The 20,900-nt window shown below is 42.6% G+C and overlaps 1 protein-coding gene across 1 annotated transcript in view; it reads left to right on the top strand.

Annotated features, from left to right (window-relative positions):
• AQP9 (aquaporin 9) overlaps positions 1-20,900 on the top strand; it is a 50,073-nt gene that overhangs the window by 14,339 nt on the left and 14,834 nt on the right. Inside the window, exons 2-4 of the mRNA NM_001112684.1 lie at positions 13,640-13,766; positions 18,879-19,016; positions 20,337-20,455. Of these exons, the coding sequence (NP_001106154.1) occupies positions 13,640-13,766; positions 18,879-19,016; positions 20,337-20,455 (384 nt within the window). The remainder of the gene's footprint in view (positions 1-13,639; positions 13,767-18,878; positions 19,017-20,336; positions 20,456-20,900) is intronic.

Here is a 20,900-nt window from a genome sequence, read left to right as displayed (position 1 = left end):
CTAGCAACAATTCCTGAAAAAAAAAAATCACCATGTAGGCCAAATCAAACACATCTTTGAGTCAATCCTACTCATAGACTATCCTCAGCCATGGACCACCAGTTTGTGACTCTGCCTTGAAGGTGTCCTTAACTGCACTCTATAAGGACAAAATATTCTCACCAGAAAAGAATAAATGGAGAGAATGTGAAGATCTAGCCTGCTGTTCGGGATCAACTGTTTACTGGAGACCTGGCTATTATAAATCTAATTCTCACATGCAAGATTGTGGTCCTTTTCTTTTCCCATCCTATACCCTGGAAAAACTGATTGAGGTAACAGCATGCAAACAGTTTTATTTCTGGCAATATAAGAAAAGAAATCCTGATCTTCTATTATTTTAAGTGCCTCATGAGGTCAATCTGTTATACACGTGTGTGTGTAATAATACTAATGTATCTCAGAGTTAATAGTGTTCTGTCAAGTAGTTCAATAGTTTTCTGTATTAATCAAACAATGCAAGAATTTCGGGGAGACTTAAATGTCAAAATAGTAAGGCTACATCTCCATGGACACTTTTCCTGGGCATAAATACTTAAACTATTCATGAATAACAAGCTTCTAACATTAAGTGACAGCACATCACTTCATCTGTACTTTTCCTGTGCTTCTTACCAGTCCTTAGCTCCTTCCTTACCTACTCATCTCTGAGTTGGAGAGGTTCTGTGTCTGTGTCTGGCTCTTTGCATCCCTGCTACACCAGATACCCTACACGGCACTCAGAATTTTCTAATGTATGTGCACCTGGAGGAATGGGTGGAAAAGTGAATGCCAAATCCCAGTGAGAGGTATTTGCTGATTTGGTTTCTTTGCTTGCTACACTTCGATTTTTTGAAGGACAGACTCTGAAATACAGATCTGGACAAACTACTTATTTCGCTCAGGTACAGTTAATGGCTGTTTATGTCAATGAAGGAACATGAACTTTGGACAGGAATGATAATTTTGGGGTTCAAAAAGATCTTTTCCCTAGTGTATGTCCTCAGGCAAATTATGTAATTTTGTTGACTGTAAGGTTTCCTTAGACAAAAACAGCAGTTTCCCTACCCCTCAGGTTATTATTGGGACTAAATGAGATTATTTATAACATATGTATGCAGGGGTGTGTCTGATAAAAACATATACATCCACTCCCCCCCAAAAAAAGTCAGTTTATGTAAAATGTTAATACTACCACAGATATGTTCTTTTAATGCTGACTTCTGTTTGTTTGTTGTTGTTGTTCTTGTTGTTGTTGTTTCTTTTTACAGCCACATCTGCGGCTTATGGAAGTTCCCAGGCTAGGGGTCAAACTGGAGCTACAGCTGCCAGCCTATACCACAGCCACAGCAACACAGATCCAAGCCACATCTGTGACCTATACTGTAGCTTGCAGCAATGCTAGATCATTAACCCACTGAACCAGGCCTGGGATTGAACCAACATCCACATGGACACTATGTCAGTTTCTTAACCTGCTGAGCCACAGTGGGACCTCCCTGACTTCTGTTTTATGAATATTTGTACTATTTCACGACAAATTATCTACTGAAGAATATTTTTCATTCAAAATATATCCCTAACAATAAGGTCCTACTGTATAGTACAGGGAACTATATTCAATATCCAAAGACAAATCATAATGGAAAAGAATATTAAAAAGAATGTATATGTAGATATAACTGAATCACTTTGCCGTACAGCAGAAATTGACACACTGTAAATCAACTATATTTAAATTATAGGTAGAAAGATAGATAGATATTCCTTATCTATTTCTAAGAAGATCCCCCCCCCAGCAACATAAGGTAAATTGTCATACATGATTCATGTTGTTACTTGCATGGCACATGGCAAACATGACCCAAACTGGCATTGCTGGATTAAAGGAGGATATTGGCTCCCTAGATAAGTTTTTAAAAGGACAATAATAAATAAATACAAGCCAGGTATGCTTTGGGAGTACTGGGGCACTTTAGAATAGTCCCCTGTGTTACTGCTTTGGCTCTGGTTCAGTAAAGGGGGCACACGCGGCTGGGAGGGAGAGGCGGAATTGTTCGACTTCTTGCGTCTTGGTGTTGAGAATAGATATGGATGCTGAGTCCCCTAAATGTTGGCCAGCTCCACAAGAAATCCATGTGGCTCATGGGTGTTGTTTGTTGGTGTAGAAAAGGTGCACAGCACCGTTCTCTCAGCCCACTCTCTCCCAGGAATAGGCAGGTTTGGTCAGTATTAGGGGCATCAGTGTGCCTTCTGCTGATGCCCAAAATTGGGAGGTGCTATGAGGGAAGAAAAGAGCAAAAGAGAGCAAGAAAGGAATAAGTTTAACTCCGCTTTCAGGTCTAGTCTTCCCTGGCGAGCTTTTGGTCAACTCACGGAAGCTGTTTATGCAAGGGGAGCTAGAAATCAAGCAAACAGAAATCAATAAAATAGATTTTACATAAACGGAAAAAATCACACTTAATCACCAACATACCTCACAGATCTTTGAGACAGGAAGAGAAATGGGGCTGAAGAGGAATTTTCTCTAGGTCATGGGAAGCTTTCATGAAAAAGTACAAGTGTTGGGTATTTTTAGGAACCACAGTGACCACATTTGTTGTCACCAGAAAAGCCACTTGTCCTGGCACAAAAAGAAGGCTGTACAGGGAGACTTCCTCATGAGCGTCAACCTCAGTTTCTCAGACCGTATATCTGGTCTACAGTGAGGCCCTTTATACAGGTGGGCTGGTATCAGATGGCTGCTGCCTGGGTTTTCCAAACCCTTCAACATTCCTCCACTGCCCTTTACTCTCAATAAGCAGATAGGAAAACTAGTGCCCCACCTCACTTCCTGTGGAAAACCCAGCATCCACCATGAAATTTTCCATGACTTCTTGGGGACATTGGCTGCTTCTGATCACCTCTTGCTCTGTCCAATATGTAACGTCTTCTAAGACAGAGCTGGGATCTAATCCTGGTTTTGTCTCCTTTATTTTTATCATGTAACATTGGGAAAATTCCTTGGCCTTTCCCAATCTCGATTTCCTCATCCATAAAATGGAGGTAATAATACTTCCCTCCCAAGGAGATCATAAGTTAATGGGATAATGACGAAGTAATACAGGTAGCGTACTTAGCATGAAATGGCACAAAGCAAACATCACGTAGGTGATAGCCAGTCTTTGTATTTCCTGTGGTCACCTTACCCTAAGGAGACATACCCTAAAGATAGTCAGCATTTCCTGCAGACTTTATTCCTAAATCCATGACAATGTTTCCCAAGGAACTCCTTTGAACTTTAAAACATGTCAGGAACTCTATTAGGATAGAAAGTGTTCTTTTAGTATCCATTAATTCTGCAAATACTGAAACACAAAAGGTAGATACAAGATACGTTCATTATTTCCTTCTTTGGACAATGCTGATGTTGAAGACTATGTGCAAGAATTACAGGGTCCCCAGTAAGTCCCTAGGCTGCGCACATTTGCCAATATTTCACTAAGGAATCCCTAACCATCACTGCTTTTCTGAAAAGGCTTGGTTTTTACATACTTACTGAACAAGTATTTTGAGACTCTTTGAAACAAGTATTTGAGATTCTACTTTAAAGAGACAGTAGATACATAAGAGATTTGAAAAGGGCAAATGAAATAAAATATGTGGGGTTATTACTCTCTCTTGCCATCTCCAGCATTTCAGTTTCTGATAGTTGCTTTATCTTGTTAGGTTTCACATTGTGTCCAGTAATCGGCTTGTCATAGGGGTCTTGGGGCTCCAGTGGGAACTTCCTAGCAGTCCCAATTGGTATGTCATAGAAATTACACTTCTGCTTTTCTTTTTTCTTTTTTGCTTTATAGGGCTACCCCTGAGGCATATGGGGGTTCCCAGGCTAGGGGTCAAATCAGCGCTGCAGCCGCTGGCTTATATCACAGCCACAACAACACCAGATCTGAGCCGCATCTGCGACCTATACTGTAGCTCACAGCAATGCCTGATCCTTAGACCACTGAGTGAGGCCTGGGATCAAACTTGCGTCCTCATGGATGCTAGTCAGATTTGTTTCCACTGAGCCCTATCAGGAGCTCCCAACTTCCTGCTTTTTACTTCCTACCCCTGAACTAACTTTTTGTCTTGAAAAAGCATTGTATGCAGGATTTTTTTTCCTGCTTATGTTTGGATATTTTAATATCGTTCATCAAATATTGTTTCAGCATGGACTAGAAAGAGGCACAAGTGCCCAGGTGGACATTACAATCTTGGTGGGGTGCCATAAGGCAGGTGGAATAAAGTGAAATGACACTGTAAAGACATGGCAGAATAAGCAGAAGAGGCCTCTGAGGGCTTCTGATGCCAGGGAAAGCCCTATGGAAAAGGGAACATTTTAGCTCAGTGTTAAGGATAGGTTGGGTTTGGTTGGAGAAAATGCAGAAAAGATATTCTGCTGGAAGGTAGAGCATGAGTAAGTTGCAGAGGTGGAAATGAGTGTCATGAGTTCAAAACACTCAAAGTGACTAGGAGGTCAGCTGGCTGATGCAGAGGTTTATGCTGAAGAATACTGGGCAGAGAGTGCTGGAGATCATGAGGCAAGGCACTGCAGAGCCCTGAATAGCTGTTTGAGGGGGGTTTGTGCTGGCACTTCCTGAGCAATGGGGGTGGGTGGGTATATAAGTTGTGCTTCATCTGGCTTGATCACTGAGCAGAGAGACACTGAAAGTGGGAACACTAGTCAGAGCCCCACAGAAGTCTCAGAGGATGTAAGAATGACTGATTATGGGTGGCCAAGAGAGAGAAGAGGAAGGAACACCAAAAGATTCCAGAGTGTATGGCTTGGGTCACTGGGGATGACTAGGGGTGCCTCACTCTCCAATCAATTTTTTTGTAGGAATTCTGCCCATCCAATGCCGTTCCTCCTTTTCCATTGAAATTCTTTCTCCCATTCCTGTCATGCATGGAACCGGATAGCAAGCTGAGATGGATAAGTAACATGTTCATTTAGACAGACATCAAATGTCATAACTGGAAATGACTTTTAGGATCTTGTTATTTAACCACTTCCAAATACTGTACCAGATACTGTTACAGAGACAGAGAAGTTTACTAATGATCTTGAATATCTTACAAAATTGAGAAAACCAGGCATTGATATATGAATTACATCCTGTGGCTAAGTGCCCCACTAGATGGCAAAAGAAGCAATGAGCAGAAGGTGCATGATTAATTACCATTACCATGTTATAATGTGATACACAAATAAGGAAGGATTGCCTACAAAATAGAAGATATTTGCAAATGATATATCTGACAAGGGGTACAAAAGTCATACAACTCAACATCAAAAAAAAAAAACACCAAAAAAAAAAAAACACAAATGGGCAAAGGACCCGAACAGACATTTTTCCAAAGAAGATATACAGATGGTCAGCAGACACATGAAAAGATGCTCAACAACTCTAATCATCAGGGAAATGCAAATCAAAACCACAGTGAGCTCTAACCTCACACCTGTTAGAATGACCATCATCAAAAAGATAATAAACAACAAGTTTGGGCATGGAAATGAAGAAAAGGGAACCCTAATACACTTTTGGTGGGAATGTAAATTGGTACAACCACTATATAAAACTGTATAGAGATTTCTCAAAAAATATAAAAAGTCAGACAGAGGATCTAAAATCAAAATAAATGAACAAATGTAACAAGACAGAAACAGACTCACAGATATGGAGAACAAATGGGTGGTTGCCAAAGGGGAGGGAGGTAGAGGAATGAGTAAAATAGGTGAGGGAGATTAAGAGATACAAACTTTCAGTTACAAAATAAATGAGTCACAGGGATGAAAAGTATAGCACAGGGAACACAGTAACATTGTCATAAGTTTGTATGGTGACAGATGGTAACTAGACTTAAGGCGATCATTTTGTAATGTATAAAAATAATGAATCATTGTTTTGTGTACCTGGAACTAACATAGTGTTGTAAGTCAATTATACTTGTAGGTCAATAAATACATAACTTTTTTAATCACCAGGGAGAAATAAGCCAAAATGTTTATAGTGCCTGTTCATAAATAAAAGCATTGTGATCTGTTTTTTTTTTTCTTTATATTTTTATGTAGTCTTCATATTCTAAGAATTTGGTAAAGGAATTTTTTTTTTTTTGTCTTTTGTCTTTTTAGGGCCACGCCTGTGGCACATGGAGGTTCACAGGCTAGGGGTCTAACCAGAGCTGTTGCTACCAGCCAATGCCAGAGCCACAGCAATGCCAGATCCGAGCCACATTTGCAATCTACACCACAGCTCACAGCAACGCCGGATCCTTAACCCACTGAGAGAGGCCAGGTATCGAACCAGAAACCTCATCGTTCCTAGTCGGATTTGTTTCCACTGGGCCACGACAGGAACTCCTTTTACAGGATTTTTTAGTCTTAAATAATAAACATTTTTAAAGGCTTGAAAAAAAATAAGGGAGCATCGTACCCATTCCTGGGCTCTGTGTTTTAAGAAAAATGCTGACAACCAAGAACTTATCCAGGTGAGACTTACTGAAATATGAGAAGCCCCATGGATCAAAGATAAAGGGATAAACATTCAGCAGCAAAGAACTCAGGGAGGACATTGTTCCCCTACCCACCCACTTGTTGGAATGCCTGGTGTATGAATGAGCCAGGAGCTCAGAATTTATAGGAAAGAAGACTCCAACTTCATGTAAGGAAGGACCCTCCAACCACTGAAACACCAAAAATGTATAGAACAAGCTACCAGATATGGTATGAGCTCCCTATTCCTAAAAGTAACCAACATGCATCAGGTTAATACCTATTTAGGATGTTGTAGTTTGTGTGATATCGTGGTCCAAACCAATGTAGTGCTATGGCTGAGAGGTAGTATGATGCAGGGTTTAAGAATGCAGACTCTGGAGGCTATATAGTGTTCATGCTTGGAAACCAGCCAAGACACATGGAGACCATTTGTAGGTGTGTTGGCAATGCCCCAGTTGAGGCATCAGCTGACAGCTGGCATCAACTACTAGACATGGGACTAGGTGAGCCATCAGATAATTCCAGTCCTCCAACTTTTGAACAATTATATCTGATACCAAATGGAGCAGAGATAAGATGCTTTGCCAAACCTTGCCCAAATGACAGATTCACAAGCAAAATAAATGTTATCATCTTAAACCATTAAGTTTGAGGGTAGTTAGTTACATAGCCCTGAATAACTAGAACAGAATGTTTTTTTGATATTCTGAATTGCCATTGACCTTCAAGGCCACTGAAGGTGCTGAATCAAGTAGAAGGTGATGTTATTTGAAGAAAGGAAACCAGGTGGTTTGGGCTAATGAGAGAAAAGAAGGCTTGGTTTAACTCTTGGGAGAATATGAATCAGGAATTTTTACCACACAGTGAAGATTAGATCCATGGCTTTGTAATACCCTCCCTCCCCTATGTGGTTTTGTGATTTTTCTAACTCTTCTGGAGAAGGAAGGTGCTGGATTCTGGCAAGAAGGTGGAAGAGACCTTGGAGGTCTGTAGATGTACAGGAGGACTGGGTGGTCATCTTGGGAAACACAACATCCAAGGACAAAGAATAAAACAGAATAGACTAGCACATTACTGCTGGTCAATATGGAAAGGACTCTTAGAGATTATTTTCTAGATAAGGACGTCAAGATCAGGCACTTGGAAAACAACAAAGTACTAAGTGTTCTGTATGGACAGTACAAGTGAATTCAGAGAAAAGAGGTTAGGTTTAGTGAGAAGAATGTAGAAGGGTGATGGGTCCAAAAAAAAAGATTTCTAGATAGGGATATCAGAAAAATTGAGACAGGACAGCTCTTTCTGTGTCTAAGAAGGAGACAGTGTGACAATTTTTAAAGGTTAAAGCATAGGATTATGTTGTAAATTCTATCAGCAATACCATAAAGCACAGTACTCTCATTAAAAAAAAAAAATTACGGAGTTCCCGTGGTGGCACAGTGGTTAACGAATCCGACTAGGAACTATGAGGTTGCAGGTTCGGTCCCTGCCCTTGCTCAGTGGGTTAAGGATACGGCGTTGCCGTGAGCTGTGGTGTGGGTTGCAGACGCGGCTCGGATCCCGCGTTGCTGTGGCTCTGGCGTAGGCCGGTGGCTACAGCTCCGATTCAACCCCTAGCCTGGGAACCTCCATATGCCGCGGGAGTGGCCCAAGAAATAGCTAAAAGACAAAAAAAAAAAAAATTACACTGAGCACACAGAAGAAGGAAACCGTAGGGGGTGACCAGTTCCCCAGCAGTCTGACCATGACAACATTAGTATATCAAGGATCTGCTTCCCTGGTGCTATGAGGTCAAGTGGGAAGAGGCAGGCAAGGAAAGATGTCTTCCTCACTGCTTTTCAGGCTATGTTAAATGTTTTTTTTGGTTTGTTTTTTGTTTTGTATTTTTTTCTTTTTTAGGGCCATACCCGTGGCATATGGAGATTCCCAGGCTAGGGGTCTAATCGGAGCTACAGCTGCCAGCCACAGCCACAGCCACAGAAATGCCAGATCTTAATCCACTGAGTGAGGCCAGGAATCTAACCCGAAACCTCATGGTTCCTAGTTGGATTCATTTCTGTTGCACCACAATGGGAACTCCTAAATGTATTTTAAAATGAAGAAGCAACAATGTCAATATGGGCTGAAATTTTCTGAGTAGTGATTCTTGAGGAGTAACTGAAGTCTTTACCTTGTTTATTTCTCCTTCTGTTCCTTTCTTGCAATGCACAGCATCAGTTATCCTCCCCAGAAAAGGACCAAAAAAGCAGTTTCAGCATCTAGGGTGGAAGAAGAGAGTATTAATTATAATGAGGTTTGATAGGGCATAAAGCTTCCCAGGTCCACACAGGCTATTTAAAGTTTTTATACCTCCTGTAGACTATCACCAGTGCATGAACACCAGACCATGAAAGAGGGAGGCATGAAGCTTATTTGGAAAGCAGTAATAGCAGTAGTAGTACTGGCCTGTGTCTGGATATGTCTCTTCTTGCCCCTTGGTTGTCTAAATCAGGTCATTTCAGCTAGCAGGAATGTTTTTTTCCTCTTTTCAGAAGATGCTACCAAAATGCCAGTTCACATGAAAGTTATGCCCAGGGCATTTAATTGGCCTTTTGTTGTTGTTGTTGTTTTTTGGTCTTTTTAGAGTCACACCCATGGTGTATGGAGGTTCCCAGACTCGGGGTCCAATCCAAGCTGTAGCAATGCAGGATCCAAGCCTTGTCTGTGACCTACACCACAGCTCATGGCAAAGCCGGATCCTTAACACCCTGAGTGAGGCCAGGGATCAAACCTGCGTCCTCATGGATGCTAGTTGGGTTCATTAACCACTAAGCCACAACGGGAACTCCTAATTGACTTTAAATAAAAAGATAGATGCCAATGTGGTTTTAATTCTGACAGTTGTTATAATAGATAAGGATTCTAGAAAAAAATAATGTTAAGTCTAGGGAAAATTGGTAGGCTATGAAAGGGACTTGAGATTTTTTTTTCAAAAGGTAAACGAGAACATGTTCCTGCTGTAACTCTAGCATTCAGTGTAAGGTCTGAAGCCAAGTCTGTGATTAACATCAAAGACAGCCCAGTGTGTGTGATGTACAGCTCCAGTGCTTGTCAAGTCCTATTTCTCCCTACTGTCCAGCGGTTAGAGCTAAGTCAGTATCTTAGAATCAGAGACTGGAAGGGATGTTAAAAGATCATCTAGGTGATTTCTCTGCCTTCAGGGAGGAGTAAACCAAAACTATTCTGTATGTATTAAACATCTCTTGTTTGTAAATTATATTTCTCCAAAAGACCTCACAAATAGGCCCCAGGGGAGCTCTTTAGAATTAATTCATCACTATCAGGAAATGGTTTATGTGCAACCTCTCATATTTCAGGCTCAGACTTTCCTTCTCATCCTTTTGTGAAGAGACACAATAGCTGGTTATTATCTTCCTGATAAGAAGTCTTCTCATTCTTAATCTCTTTTTCCTTAAATACACTTGTTTCCATAAAATTTCCTCACACACCCTGAAATAATATTCATTATTTAGAGTTCCCATTGTGGCTCAGTGGGTTAAGGACCCCATGTTTTCTCTGTGAGGATGCTGGTTCGATCCCTGGCCCCACTTAGGGGGCTAAGGATCCAGCATTGCCTCGAGCTGCCACCTAGGTTGTAGATGTGTCTCAGAACCCATGCTGCCATGGCTGTGGTGTAGGCCGGCAGCTGTAGCTCTGACCCCTAGCCTGGGAAGTTTTGTGTGCCACAAGTATGGCTGTAAAAAGAAAAAAGAAAAAAATATAATATCCTTTGCTTGATGCCAAGCCCTCCCTCCAGTCAGTTGCTCTTCTTCAGTTATAAAACCCAAATTAGAATCTGTATTCTAGAAAAAGGTTGGCCTCTTAACATCTAAGAGCAATGATCCTGCAGCACCAGAACTTACTCCTCCAAGACCACACTGGCTCTTTAAACCCACTTTGAGGATAGCTGATGGTCAATTGTTGTCCTGTTGTTTTCCTACCAAGGTGTACTCAAATGTTTCATCCTTCTCAATAACCCTCCCTCACCAAATCCTCCTTCCTTCCTTCTTTTTTCTTTCTGAGGCATATTTGACATACAGCATTATATTAGTTTCAGTTTTACAACATAATGATTTGATATTTGTATATATTGTGAAATGACGACCAACCACAATGTCTACTTAACATCTATCACTACACATGGTTAAAGATTTTTTTTTTCTTGTGATGAGACTTTTCAAGATTTACTCTCAGAAACTTTCAAATATGCTATATAGTATTATTAATTATAGTCACCACACTGTACATCACATCCTCATGACTTACTTTTATTATAACTGGAAGTTTGTACCTTTTGATTCCCTTCATTTATTTCACCCACCCCCTAACACCTGCCTCTGGCAACAATCAATTTGTTCTCTGTTATCTATGAGCTTGTTTTTTTGTTTTTAGATGCCACATGTAAGCGAAATCATACGGTATTTGTCTTTCTCTGACTTATTTTACTTAGCATAATACTCTCAAGTTCTATCCATGTTGTTGTAAATGGCAAGATTATACTCTTTTTTATGGATGAATAATATTCACACACACATACACATATACGCACCACATTTTCTTACCAAATATTTCTCTAATGGATTATGATTAAATGGTTTTAATTGGTTGTTCAATGAATATATATGACTCATTTTTTTTCAATTAGGAAATATATGCTGCTATGGTCTAAATGTTTGTGGTTCCCCTGCCCCCAGATTCATTTGTTGAAACCTTAATGCCCAAAGTAACGGTAGTAGGAGGTAGGGCCTTTGGGAAGAGATTAGGTCATGAGGCAGAGCCCTCATGAGTGAGATTAGCAGAGCTCTTAGTAGACAGCCCAGAGAGCTAGCCCACCCCTTCCACCACGTGAGAACACAGGTCTGCAACCTGGAACCTGGAAGAGGACCCTCAGCTGACCATACTGGCACCCTGATCTTGGACTTCCAGCCTTCAAAACTGAGAAATGAATTTATGTTGTTTATAAACCATGCAATCTGTGATATTTTGTTATAGCAGCCCAAATGGACTAAGACACTTGGTAAAAAGCAAAAGGCTATATAATGAAAATCTTCTTCCAATGCCTGTCCCAACTTCATAGTTTTCTCCCACATAGTCCAATCTTATTTCCTGCTTCTTGTGTCTTCATGTAGATAGCCTAGGCATATGAAAATAAATACAGATCATGTATTTGTAATGCAAGTGGCAGTGTACTTTAACCCTGCTCTGTATGTTTTTGTTTGTTTGTTTTTTAGGGCTGCACCCATGGCATATGGAGGTTCTCAGGCTAGGGGTCAAATCAGAGCTGTAGCTGCTGGCCTATGCCACAGCCACAGTAATACAGGATCCAAGCCACATCTGCCATCTACCACAGCTCATGGCAATGCTGGATCCTTAACCTGCTGAGCGAGCCTAGGGATCGAACCTGTGTCCTCATGGATACTAGTTAGACTTGTTAACTGCTGAGCCACGAGGGGAATCCTGCTCTGTACCATTTTTAAGTTTAATAATATACTTTGGGGATCTTTCCATTTTGGTACACAGAGATTTCTCTCATTCTATTTTATGACTGCATAATATTCTGCTGGTACCATACATTTACTCCAAACCTTTCTGAATACTGATTGCATTCTCCAAAATATCCTCTATCAGCTGAAGACTGTCGAAGACTCACTATGAAACTTCATCTTCATTGTACAAAGTTTTGTAGGGTCCCTTTGGTATTGTGCCTGGTGCCATAAGGAATGTAAGAAGCTGTTGTTTTAGCAGCCTTTGCTCTCTAGGAAACTATAGCTTTATTAGGGAGAAGGGACTGGGGATGAAGAGGGCTTGCTTGCCAATTCTATCCCATACCATTTTCCTTTGTGTTATGCATTTTAGACCTTTGCTTTTTTTTTTTTTTTTTTTTTTTTTTTTTTGTCTTTTCTAGGCCACACCCACTGCATATGGAGGTTCCCAGGCTAGGGGTCCAATTGGAACTGCAGCCGCCGGCCTACGCCAGAGCCACAGCAAAGTAGGATCTGAGCCACATCTGTGACCTATACCACAGCTCGCCACAACGCCGGATCCTTAACCCACTGAGTGAAGCCAGGGATCAAACCCGCAACCTCATGGTTCCTAGTTGGATTCGTTAACCACTGAGCCACAATGGGAACTCCCTTTTTTTAGACCCTTTTTAATGGCCTTGTAAGTGGTGCAAATGACCCTCCCACTTGTTTTATGTGCATATAATTGTTTTGAGCCTGATCTGGCTTATCCTGAGAGTCTCTAGAGCAGAAATCATAAACTCAAATGCCTGCAGAGGCCAGGAAGAAGCTCTAAACCCAAAGTGAAGTGCATCACTTGGCAGAATACAATCTCTGTTCAAAGACAGCAACCAATGGCCACTCTGACCCAGGAAATTACTTCCCTATGGGTTACCAGATCTTTTGATTGATTCAAAGGAACCAATGGGCAGAAAGTACACAGGATCTTCCTGTGGTATTTTTATAACCTCATGTAAATCGACAATTATCTCAAAATTTAAAAAAAAATCAATTTAAAAGACAGAAACCTAGATAATTACGTAAAATTAGATTTATAAATGCATACAAATTTTTTCTTTTTTTGTCTTTCTAGGGCTGCACCCATGGCATATGGAGGTTCCCACATTAGGGGTCAAATCGGAGCTGTAGATGCCCACCTAGGCCACAACCACAACAATGCGGGATCCAGGTTGCGTCTGTGACCTACACCACAGCTCGTGGCAACACTGGATCCTTAACCCCTGAGCAAAGCCAAGGATTGAACCTGTGTCCTCATGGCCACTACTCAGATTTATTCCCACTGAGCCACGACGGGAACTCCTACATACAAAATTTTAACACTGTGCAGGTCTAACAAAACTCATCTATAAACAAGATACAACCTTGGGACCACTATTTTACTACCCACGTATAGCTGGAAGATTACAATCTGAATTGTGCGAAGCCTGTAGAGTGGGACTAAAGCCACTCCATGAGTTGACTTGAAAAATGCTTCTTGTTACTGTAACTTTCCATTGTCACTGATAGTGGCCACCTTCACTTGTTGAGTTTCTTCTCATTCCAGGTTCTTGGATGTGGCTCTGTTGCCCAAGCTGTCCTCAGTCGCGGACATTTTGGAGGAATCCTCACTATCAATATTGGATTTCCAATGGCAGTTGTAATGGCAATTTATGCGACTGGAGGTGTCTCTGGTAAGTAATAGAAATAATAATAGACCTTCACCCTGTTCCACTGGAGCACTGTGGTGGGGGTCCTAAGGCTGATACCCAATCTCCCTTCCTGCTGTACCCATACACTCTGGTGTAGATGCCCACACCCACACTTGGCCTTTCAGTTCAGGTCCACCTTGGGGGAGGGCCCAAATGGGGATCGAGACTTTGCCCAGACCCCTTGCCCTGGACCGTGCACTTTGACACAGGCTGGGTGCTAAAAGACTCTCCATCTGACCCAGCCAGCTCTGTGGGAGCTAGGGGTCCTGGTCCCAGGGAGCCTTTCTGGTGACATTCCCAAGAGGCCCTGACACACTCATTGAGACCCCCTCCATCTCCCATGGAACCTGGGGAAGGGTTCTGGCAGGGGTCTGACTGTTAATCTTTCCAATGTGCTAGCACAGTGCTTTACATACCTTAATTTTTTAGATCTCAATAGTCCTGCAAGAAGATGTATTTAGTTCTATTTTTATAAATGACAAAATAGCCAGAAAATAGTAAGTGGCTTGCACAAAGCCAACATTTAACAAGAGGGAGAGATGCGCTCTAAAACTCAGAACTGATTGATCCTAAATCTGACCACTGAACTGTATCCTTCATCTATCAATACAATCTTTTCCTAGCTCTGCTCTACAGTTGGAAATGATTTCCCAGGTATTCTGTGAATAACCCAGGGAAGATCACTCCAAGAGAGGCAATTCCCGAAAACTTTATCCAGAGGAATCTGAGAAAGTCAGTTTGCAAAATGGCTAGTGCTTTCATGGAGGTGCTCAGCAAGTCAGAAGATCTTGGTCCAATTCTGCCCTGAGTGGTAGGCTAGGTAGAAGCCATTCCTAAATTTCTGAGAAGCAAAATAAAATGATACTTAATACAGCATGGGAACTTAGGAAGGGATTGTGGAAATGATCCAGGTCCCAACGATTTGCAGAATATTCAACAGTCTCATCTAGGGGCTGTTCGACTGTTGGTGATAAGAAAGGGAACCCCTGCAGGCTTGGCACTGTGCTGGGTGCTACATACTCTCTCTCTTCTCTCCCCACAGCAGCACTCTGAGGCAGGTAAGACTGTCCCTTCTAACAGTGAAAACTGGAGCTCCAAGGGATTAAGTAAAATCACCAGAAGTCCCACCGCTGGTAAAGAGGCAGATCAAAAATTGGACCCAGGTCTACACACCAGCAAAGCCCCAGATCCCTGTGATTACACAACAGTCCCAGTGGCCTATTACGGGAAGGGCAGTAAGGCAGGGCCTTTGAGCAGAATGGTCCAGCCTGGGGGATCCTGAAGTTGAGCTGGCTGGACTGGTGCCAAGTACTGCCATTGGAGCACTGAAGAATGACTGCCCAGACCCCATGGGAGCCTGGGCACCCATGGTGGGCTGGGCACTTGGAACAGTCATTGGCTGGCTGGGAGCCTTTCCATATCACAGGCAGACTCAGATCCTGGGGCAGTCCAGGTTACACATTCCTATGTATGTGGTTTATTTGGCACGAGCAGTGTTTCTGTCTATCATTTCAGCACTGTACTGCCTACTCAAGGCACAAGAATAACAGGACCACACTGAACGTGCCAAGGCTTAACTACAGTTCAGGCCTTGACACTAGACATAGAACACACTCCTGGCTTCAAATAAGCATGTGGGATGCTCCAGCCTCCCCCTACAGGCTCCCAACTACGTTCACACGTGTGGTTTCCACAAACCATGCAATATAAATGTAGGCATATTCTCAGCTACTGTTTTTTTAGGTGGAGATGTGGTTTTGCAGTATTTTACCGGCATAACACCCAGAACTGAATATCATCAAATATTGACTTAGGATAAATTGGTCCCAGACCACACCAATGTAACTAACAACCTTTACCACCACCACTGTTAAAGTCTGTCTGCGTCCACTGATATATTTGGAGTTACCATACGAGGAAAAGGGCAGGGACCAAAAGGAAGAGAAAGAAGGAGCGGAGGATGACCTGGAGTCTTCCCATTTGGCTTTTAGACTGGGGTTAATTCCCTGATCTCAGAGGGCTCAGGGCCAGAACTGATGGGACTATTTTCATAAAGGTTGTTTCTGGGCAAGGCTCAAGAGCTGTCCAAATTGTTTATGAGAGACTGTGAGAGTTCAAAATACAAATCGAGCAGTTTCTGGGCCTGGCCGGTAAAACGTAGCATTGAGTTGGAAAGGGAATTTATCTCCCCATTTCTGTTTGGAAGCTAGTGATATTCAGGCTCCCTGAGAACTAGGGGGAACATGCACAGACCACATACGGGCTCACCAAAGACATGCATGTAATCAGTATTGGCTTCAGCTGCCCAGGAACAGGAGAGGAAGATGGGGTGGGGGTGGGGGCAGGAGAGGTGATTTTCTCACGGTGGCTGCAGCTAACATTCTGGTTTGTGGGCACATGTGAGGCCCTCTTTGAGAATTCCAAAAATAACCAATGTATATTGGGCCTAAGCATAAATGGGATCCCACTTTGTGGTCCAGACTGGTAAGGTCAGCTGACATCTGGTTTTGGAATATAAAGCATTACCTTACTGCAAGGCAGTCACCACACCCTGCTCCCTTGTGAACATGCCAGTAGCCTGGCAATGCAATCTGGCCAATCAGAACACAAAACACCTGGATTAGGCACCATCCCCCACGCAGCGTTTACACTGCCTACTTGCACCTAGACTGGAACAGTTGATTTTCATGTATCATTTTATAAGCAATAAAAATTCACTGAACGAGCAAAATAGCTTTGCTTAATGATAAATGAAACAGTAAGACTCTGTATCTCTGTCTCTATCACAGAATTGTCTGTGGGTGCTGGGGAGGAGGGGACTCCTCTAGGATAGAAGCTTAAAAGAGTTTTTAGGCCTTGTGGGCTCTAGATATATCCTCTGAGTTCTTTATGTGAATGATCTGATCACCACAAACTTGGCAGGGCCAAGATTTGAGTGCAGCCCTCTCTGACTCCAGCACTCATATTCTTTCCACTACACTGCTCTGCTTTGTCCTTCGGGTCAACTGAGGGATCGCTCATCTCTGAGAGGAGAAACCCTCCTCTTTGCTTTGCAAAGCACCCTCCCAGACACACCAGACAACATTCCCTCTGTGGATCTTTATAGTCTGGTCTATCTGAATAAAGGCCTTAGACTATTAATTTCTTCAGCATTCATATCTTGAACACTTATTAAATGCCTTGCAGCATGTGATGGCCAAGGTGAATAATAATTCCTGCCTCAGCGTACTTTTGAGGGGCTAAAAGCATGAACCTACCTATGGCAAGTTTTATTTTGGGAGAGGAGCTTGCTAAACAATAACTCTCCCACTTGTGGACCCATCTGAGGAGAGATATTTTTGACTGGAGGTGACTTCTGATGCCCCTTTGTTCTTTCACAGTGGGTCCCTCCATGCTGGCTGGGTGGCAGCTGCCCTCCAACAAGCCCCTGGGAGAAGAGGAACAGGGCTGGCTTCAGGAACTTTCCACTGCCCTGTGTGGTCCCCTTTCTTAACCCCTGTTTCCAGCTTGACTAGTGAGCTGTACTCCCGCCAGTCTCTAGAATCATGACTCTCTTGGATTTAAAAGTAAAACAAAACAGATGATGCGTTTGTAAGGCTTCAGGAAGTCATCTTTGCTTTGATTTATTGGCATTTTCTTGCTCATATTAGCCCCTGAGTGGCAGAGGCAGGTAAAGAAAGGATTTAGCCAGCAGCCAGAACCCCTCCCTATTCCAATCCCACTTCAGCTTAGAGACTCATGAAAAGCAAGGCTTTCTTCACAAGGGGAAAGCTTCCAAAAACAAACTCAACAATAGGGTGTATGGGGGGGGGGGTCAAAGGGCGAAACATCATAAAGAAGATCACTGTCATTACTATCATCACTCCTTTGTTTTCAACTATTTCCAGATCCCAGAGGTCCACATTTCAATCTGGTCACATTGACAGTGACTCTAATCCCCCCTCCACGCAAATATCATGTGTACCCTTCACAGGAATGTCCATCGTCCTTAGGAAGCAAGTCCATATACTCAAAGATGATCTTTGAAATTCTTTTTTTCTGCCCTCTAAGGCAGAGAAACCTTTATAAACTTGGTAAAGAAGGTCTAGAAGAGTTAGAACATAGGCCCTAGAGTTCAAATAAACCTGGATTTGAATCCTAGACCCACCACTTATGTGCTATGTGGCCTTAAAATGTGACTTGACTTCTGTGCCTCAGTTTCTGCCCAGTTAACTGGAGTAGTACCCATCTCGCTGGGCTGTTAGGAAAATCAAACACATGCCAGATTCTAGGACAGCATCTGGAAATTGTTCAATAATTGTTCTTATTGTCATTAGTGAAGCCAGCTGGGGATATCAGTGACCTGCCCCAGAGCAAGCCCTCTATCTGATCTTGTGGCTGGATGAGCATCAAGGAGGCTGATTTCTCTTGTGAGAGTTTAGGTTGTAGGGAAGGAAGTGCTGTTCCATTTCTGTATGAGAGATATCCAGCATTTGTGTACACAAAGTGCACAGAATCACTCAGATGCTGTGACCACCTCAAAATATATTGAGTGCATATATATATATACAGTGAGAGGCACAGCCCACTGAGGAAGGGTCCCATCCCCTGTCAGAAACACCTCTTTCCAATCCCAAGATTGTTTCTAGATCCTCTGGACATGGACTCAGGAATTATTAGATAGTTTTAAATCATATAAGTAGATTATATAAGTATAAACACTTAAAAATATACTGAAGTTAACAATTTCCATCAATCTCTTTGGGGTCATAGATAGGCAAAACCCAGTAGTTAGATGATAGACAGACAGACAGACAGGTAGATAGACAGAAAGTGAGTCACATAAGTACAAGTTTCTTTCTATATAAGACTTCTTTTTCAAAGCTAAACTTCCTAAACAGTGTCTAATGATGACATGAGAATTATTAGCCTTCCCTTCCTCTCCACTCAAACAAACACACACACATACACATACCTGCCTCCTCACACACAGTTCCACCTGTGAAGATGGAGAAGACAATGGAGTTATGCCTGAGGTCCCCTAGGTAAGGTTTTCTTCACAATCATTCTCCCTGGCCTGCCCTGACTTTCCTAATCACCTTATCTTCCCGGCAGGTGGCCACATCAACCCAGCCGTGTCTTTTGCCTTGTGTCTTTTTGGACGGATGAAGTGGTCCAAATTGCCCTTTTATATGGGGGCCCAGTTCTTGGGAGCCTTTGCAGGGGCTGCAACCCTCTTTGGCATTTACTATGGTAAGCAGGGCCCCTGAATCCAGAGATGAGGGAGAGTTGGGTCCAAGTTGTAAGTCAGAATTACTTGATTGGAAGAGGTGAGGCAAGGTAAGAACAGAAGTTCTACCCTTGACAGGCAATTCTAAGAGTCCTAAGTTCTAAATAGTAGAGCCAACGTTATCATTAGGGCAAATTTGTAAAGCCCTTAAATGGTGGGCAGAACTTAAAGGAAGTCTATCTTTCATGCCTAGAAGCACTACAGGGCAAACAATCCCAAGTAAGAAATAGGTCACTGGCTGCTCCATGGTTTTCTCTGATTTGGCTAGGATAGGAGCCAGTGACTGGTGGCAAAGGGAATGACAAGCAAGTATTTAGAGAAGGAATCTGGGCAAAGTATCTGAAGGAAGGGGCACAGCAGGGAAATGAGCTGGGTGGCTCTACGTCCAATAGCCAGGGCCTCCATTCTGTAACAATTCTGGAGGAACCACAGTGCTGACAACCAAAGACCCAGACTTGAGTTCCGTGTGACATCAGTAAGTCATCTGACCTCACTGGTCTCAGTTTCCTCCTCTGGAAAAAGAGGGATTTGAGCTAGATTATTTCTAAGGCCTTTCAAGCTAAAAAATCCCAGGGTTCCATAAAATCAATTGTTTAAAGTAGTTCCTTCTATCTAAACCAAGGTAAGTCACAATATGTTATGACCCTCAAACTGAAGCCCTTGGTACCTAGAACCTGTGAGCCAATCCTAAGAGAGATACATCATGGAAAGAGACCTCTTCCCACTGAGCACGCTAAAAATTAGAGTGTAAGAAGATGAGTGGGTAACTCAAGACCAAACCAGAAACCTAGAGAGCCACTGCTATGGCAGGAGAGGCCTGGGGGTGGTGCTGGCTGTGCTGGGGACCGCTCTATGGGCATCTTCACTGTACCCTGATGCCCTCAAATTCTGGGCTGGTAGCAGCGGTTACGGAGAACCCTCTGGGAGTCATGAATTCTGCCTAGACTAGGGCCAAGCTCCACTTTGGCTTTCAGTCAATCTTGAAAATTCCTAGAATTCCCCCCAAAGAAAATTGGTTCCCAGGACCCATTGGATAAGGATTTGGCTGAAGTTTAGAGGGAACAATCAAGGGCGGCCAGGGCTTTTCCTCTTTGACCCACCATTCTAGAAGATCCCTGGGCATCACTAAAACTACTATGCTATGAAGTGAAGACAAGCAAATGTCATGAATCTGCCAAGCTGAAGCTGAGTGTTTTCTGCACTTGTTCAGCACAAGACCTGGCATAGGCCTCCCTCACCTCTGCCCAGAGGATACTAACATGTCAGAGCTCTGTCTTCAATAGATGCACTTATGTCTTTTGCTGATGGAAAACTGCTCATCACAGGAGAAAACGCAACAGCACAGATTTTTGCAACATACCCAGCTCCATATTTGTCTCTGATAAATGCATTTGCAGACCAGGTAAGCATATATTCAATAAAGAGCTAACTTAACATAATCTAAAAGAAGGATGTGCACAGGAACATTATTAGACATATTGGAAAGAAAAGGCTGTGTTTCCAAAGTCAGAGGTCCCTAAACATAACCCAAGCTTTGTTGATAAATATTTTCCCTTGCCAAAGTTGATACCACTAAGAGCTCCTGCCTCCTCTTTAATACACATACTTGTTTTACAATTTGAGGTTCAGAGAAAAGTGGAAAATCGGCAAATGGGGTTTGCTTCCCTATAATTGTCTCTTTTGTGCACATGCTATAAATGTGGAGGCCTCAAGAATAGACATTCTGATCTCAGTTCAAGGCAGATGAGCTTAGAGTATCATGGGTCCTCTGTGTGTCTCCATGTGCATAGGTTTATTCAGACCCTCCAGGTAGCTAGAAGTGTCTCTGCCTAATTGACATCTAAACG

Source organism: Sus scrofa, chromosome 1 (assembly GCF_000003025.6).
Source record: "Sus scrofa isolate TJ Tabasco breed Duroc chromosome 1, Sscrofa11.1, whole genome shotgun sequence".
Classification (NCBI taxonomy): domain Eukaryota; kingdom Metazoa; phylum Chordata; class Mammalia; order Artiodactyla; family Suidae; genus Sus; species Sus scrofa.
The sequence above is the reverse complement of the archived record's forward strand: the minus strand, read 5'-3'. Positions and strand labels throughout refer to the sequence as shown.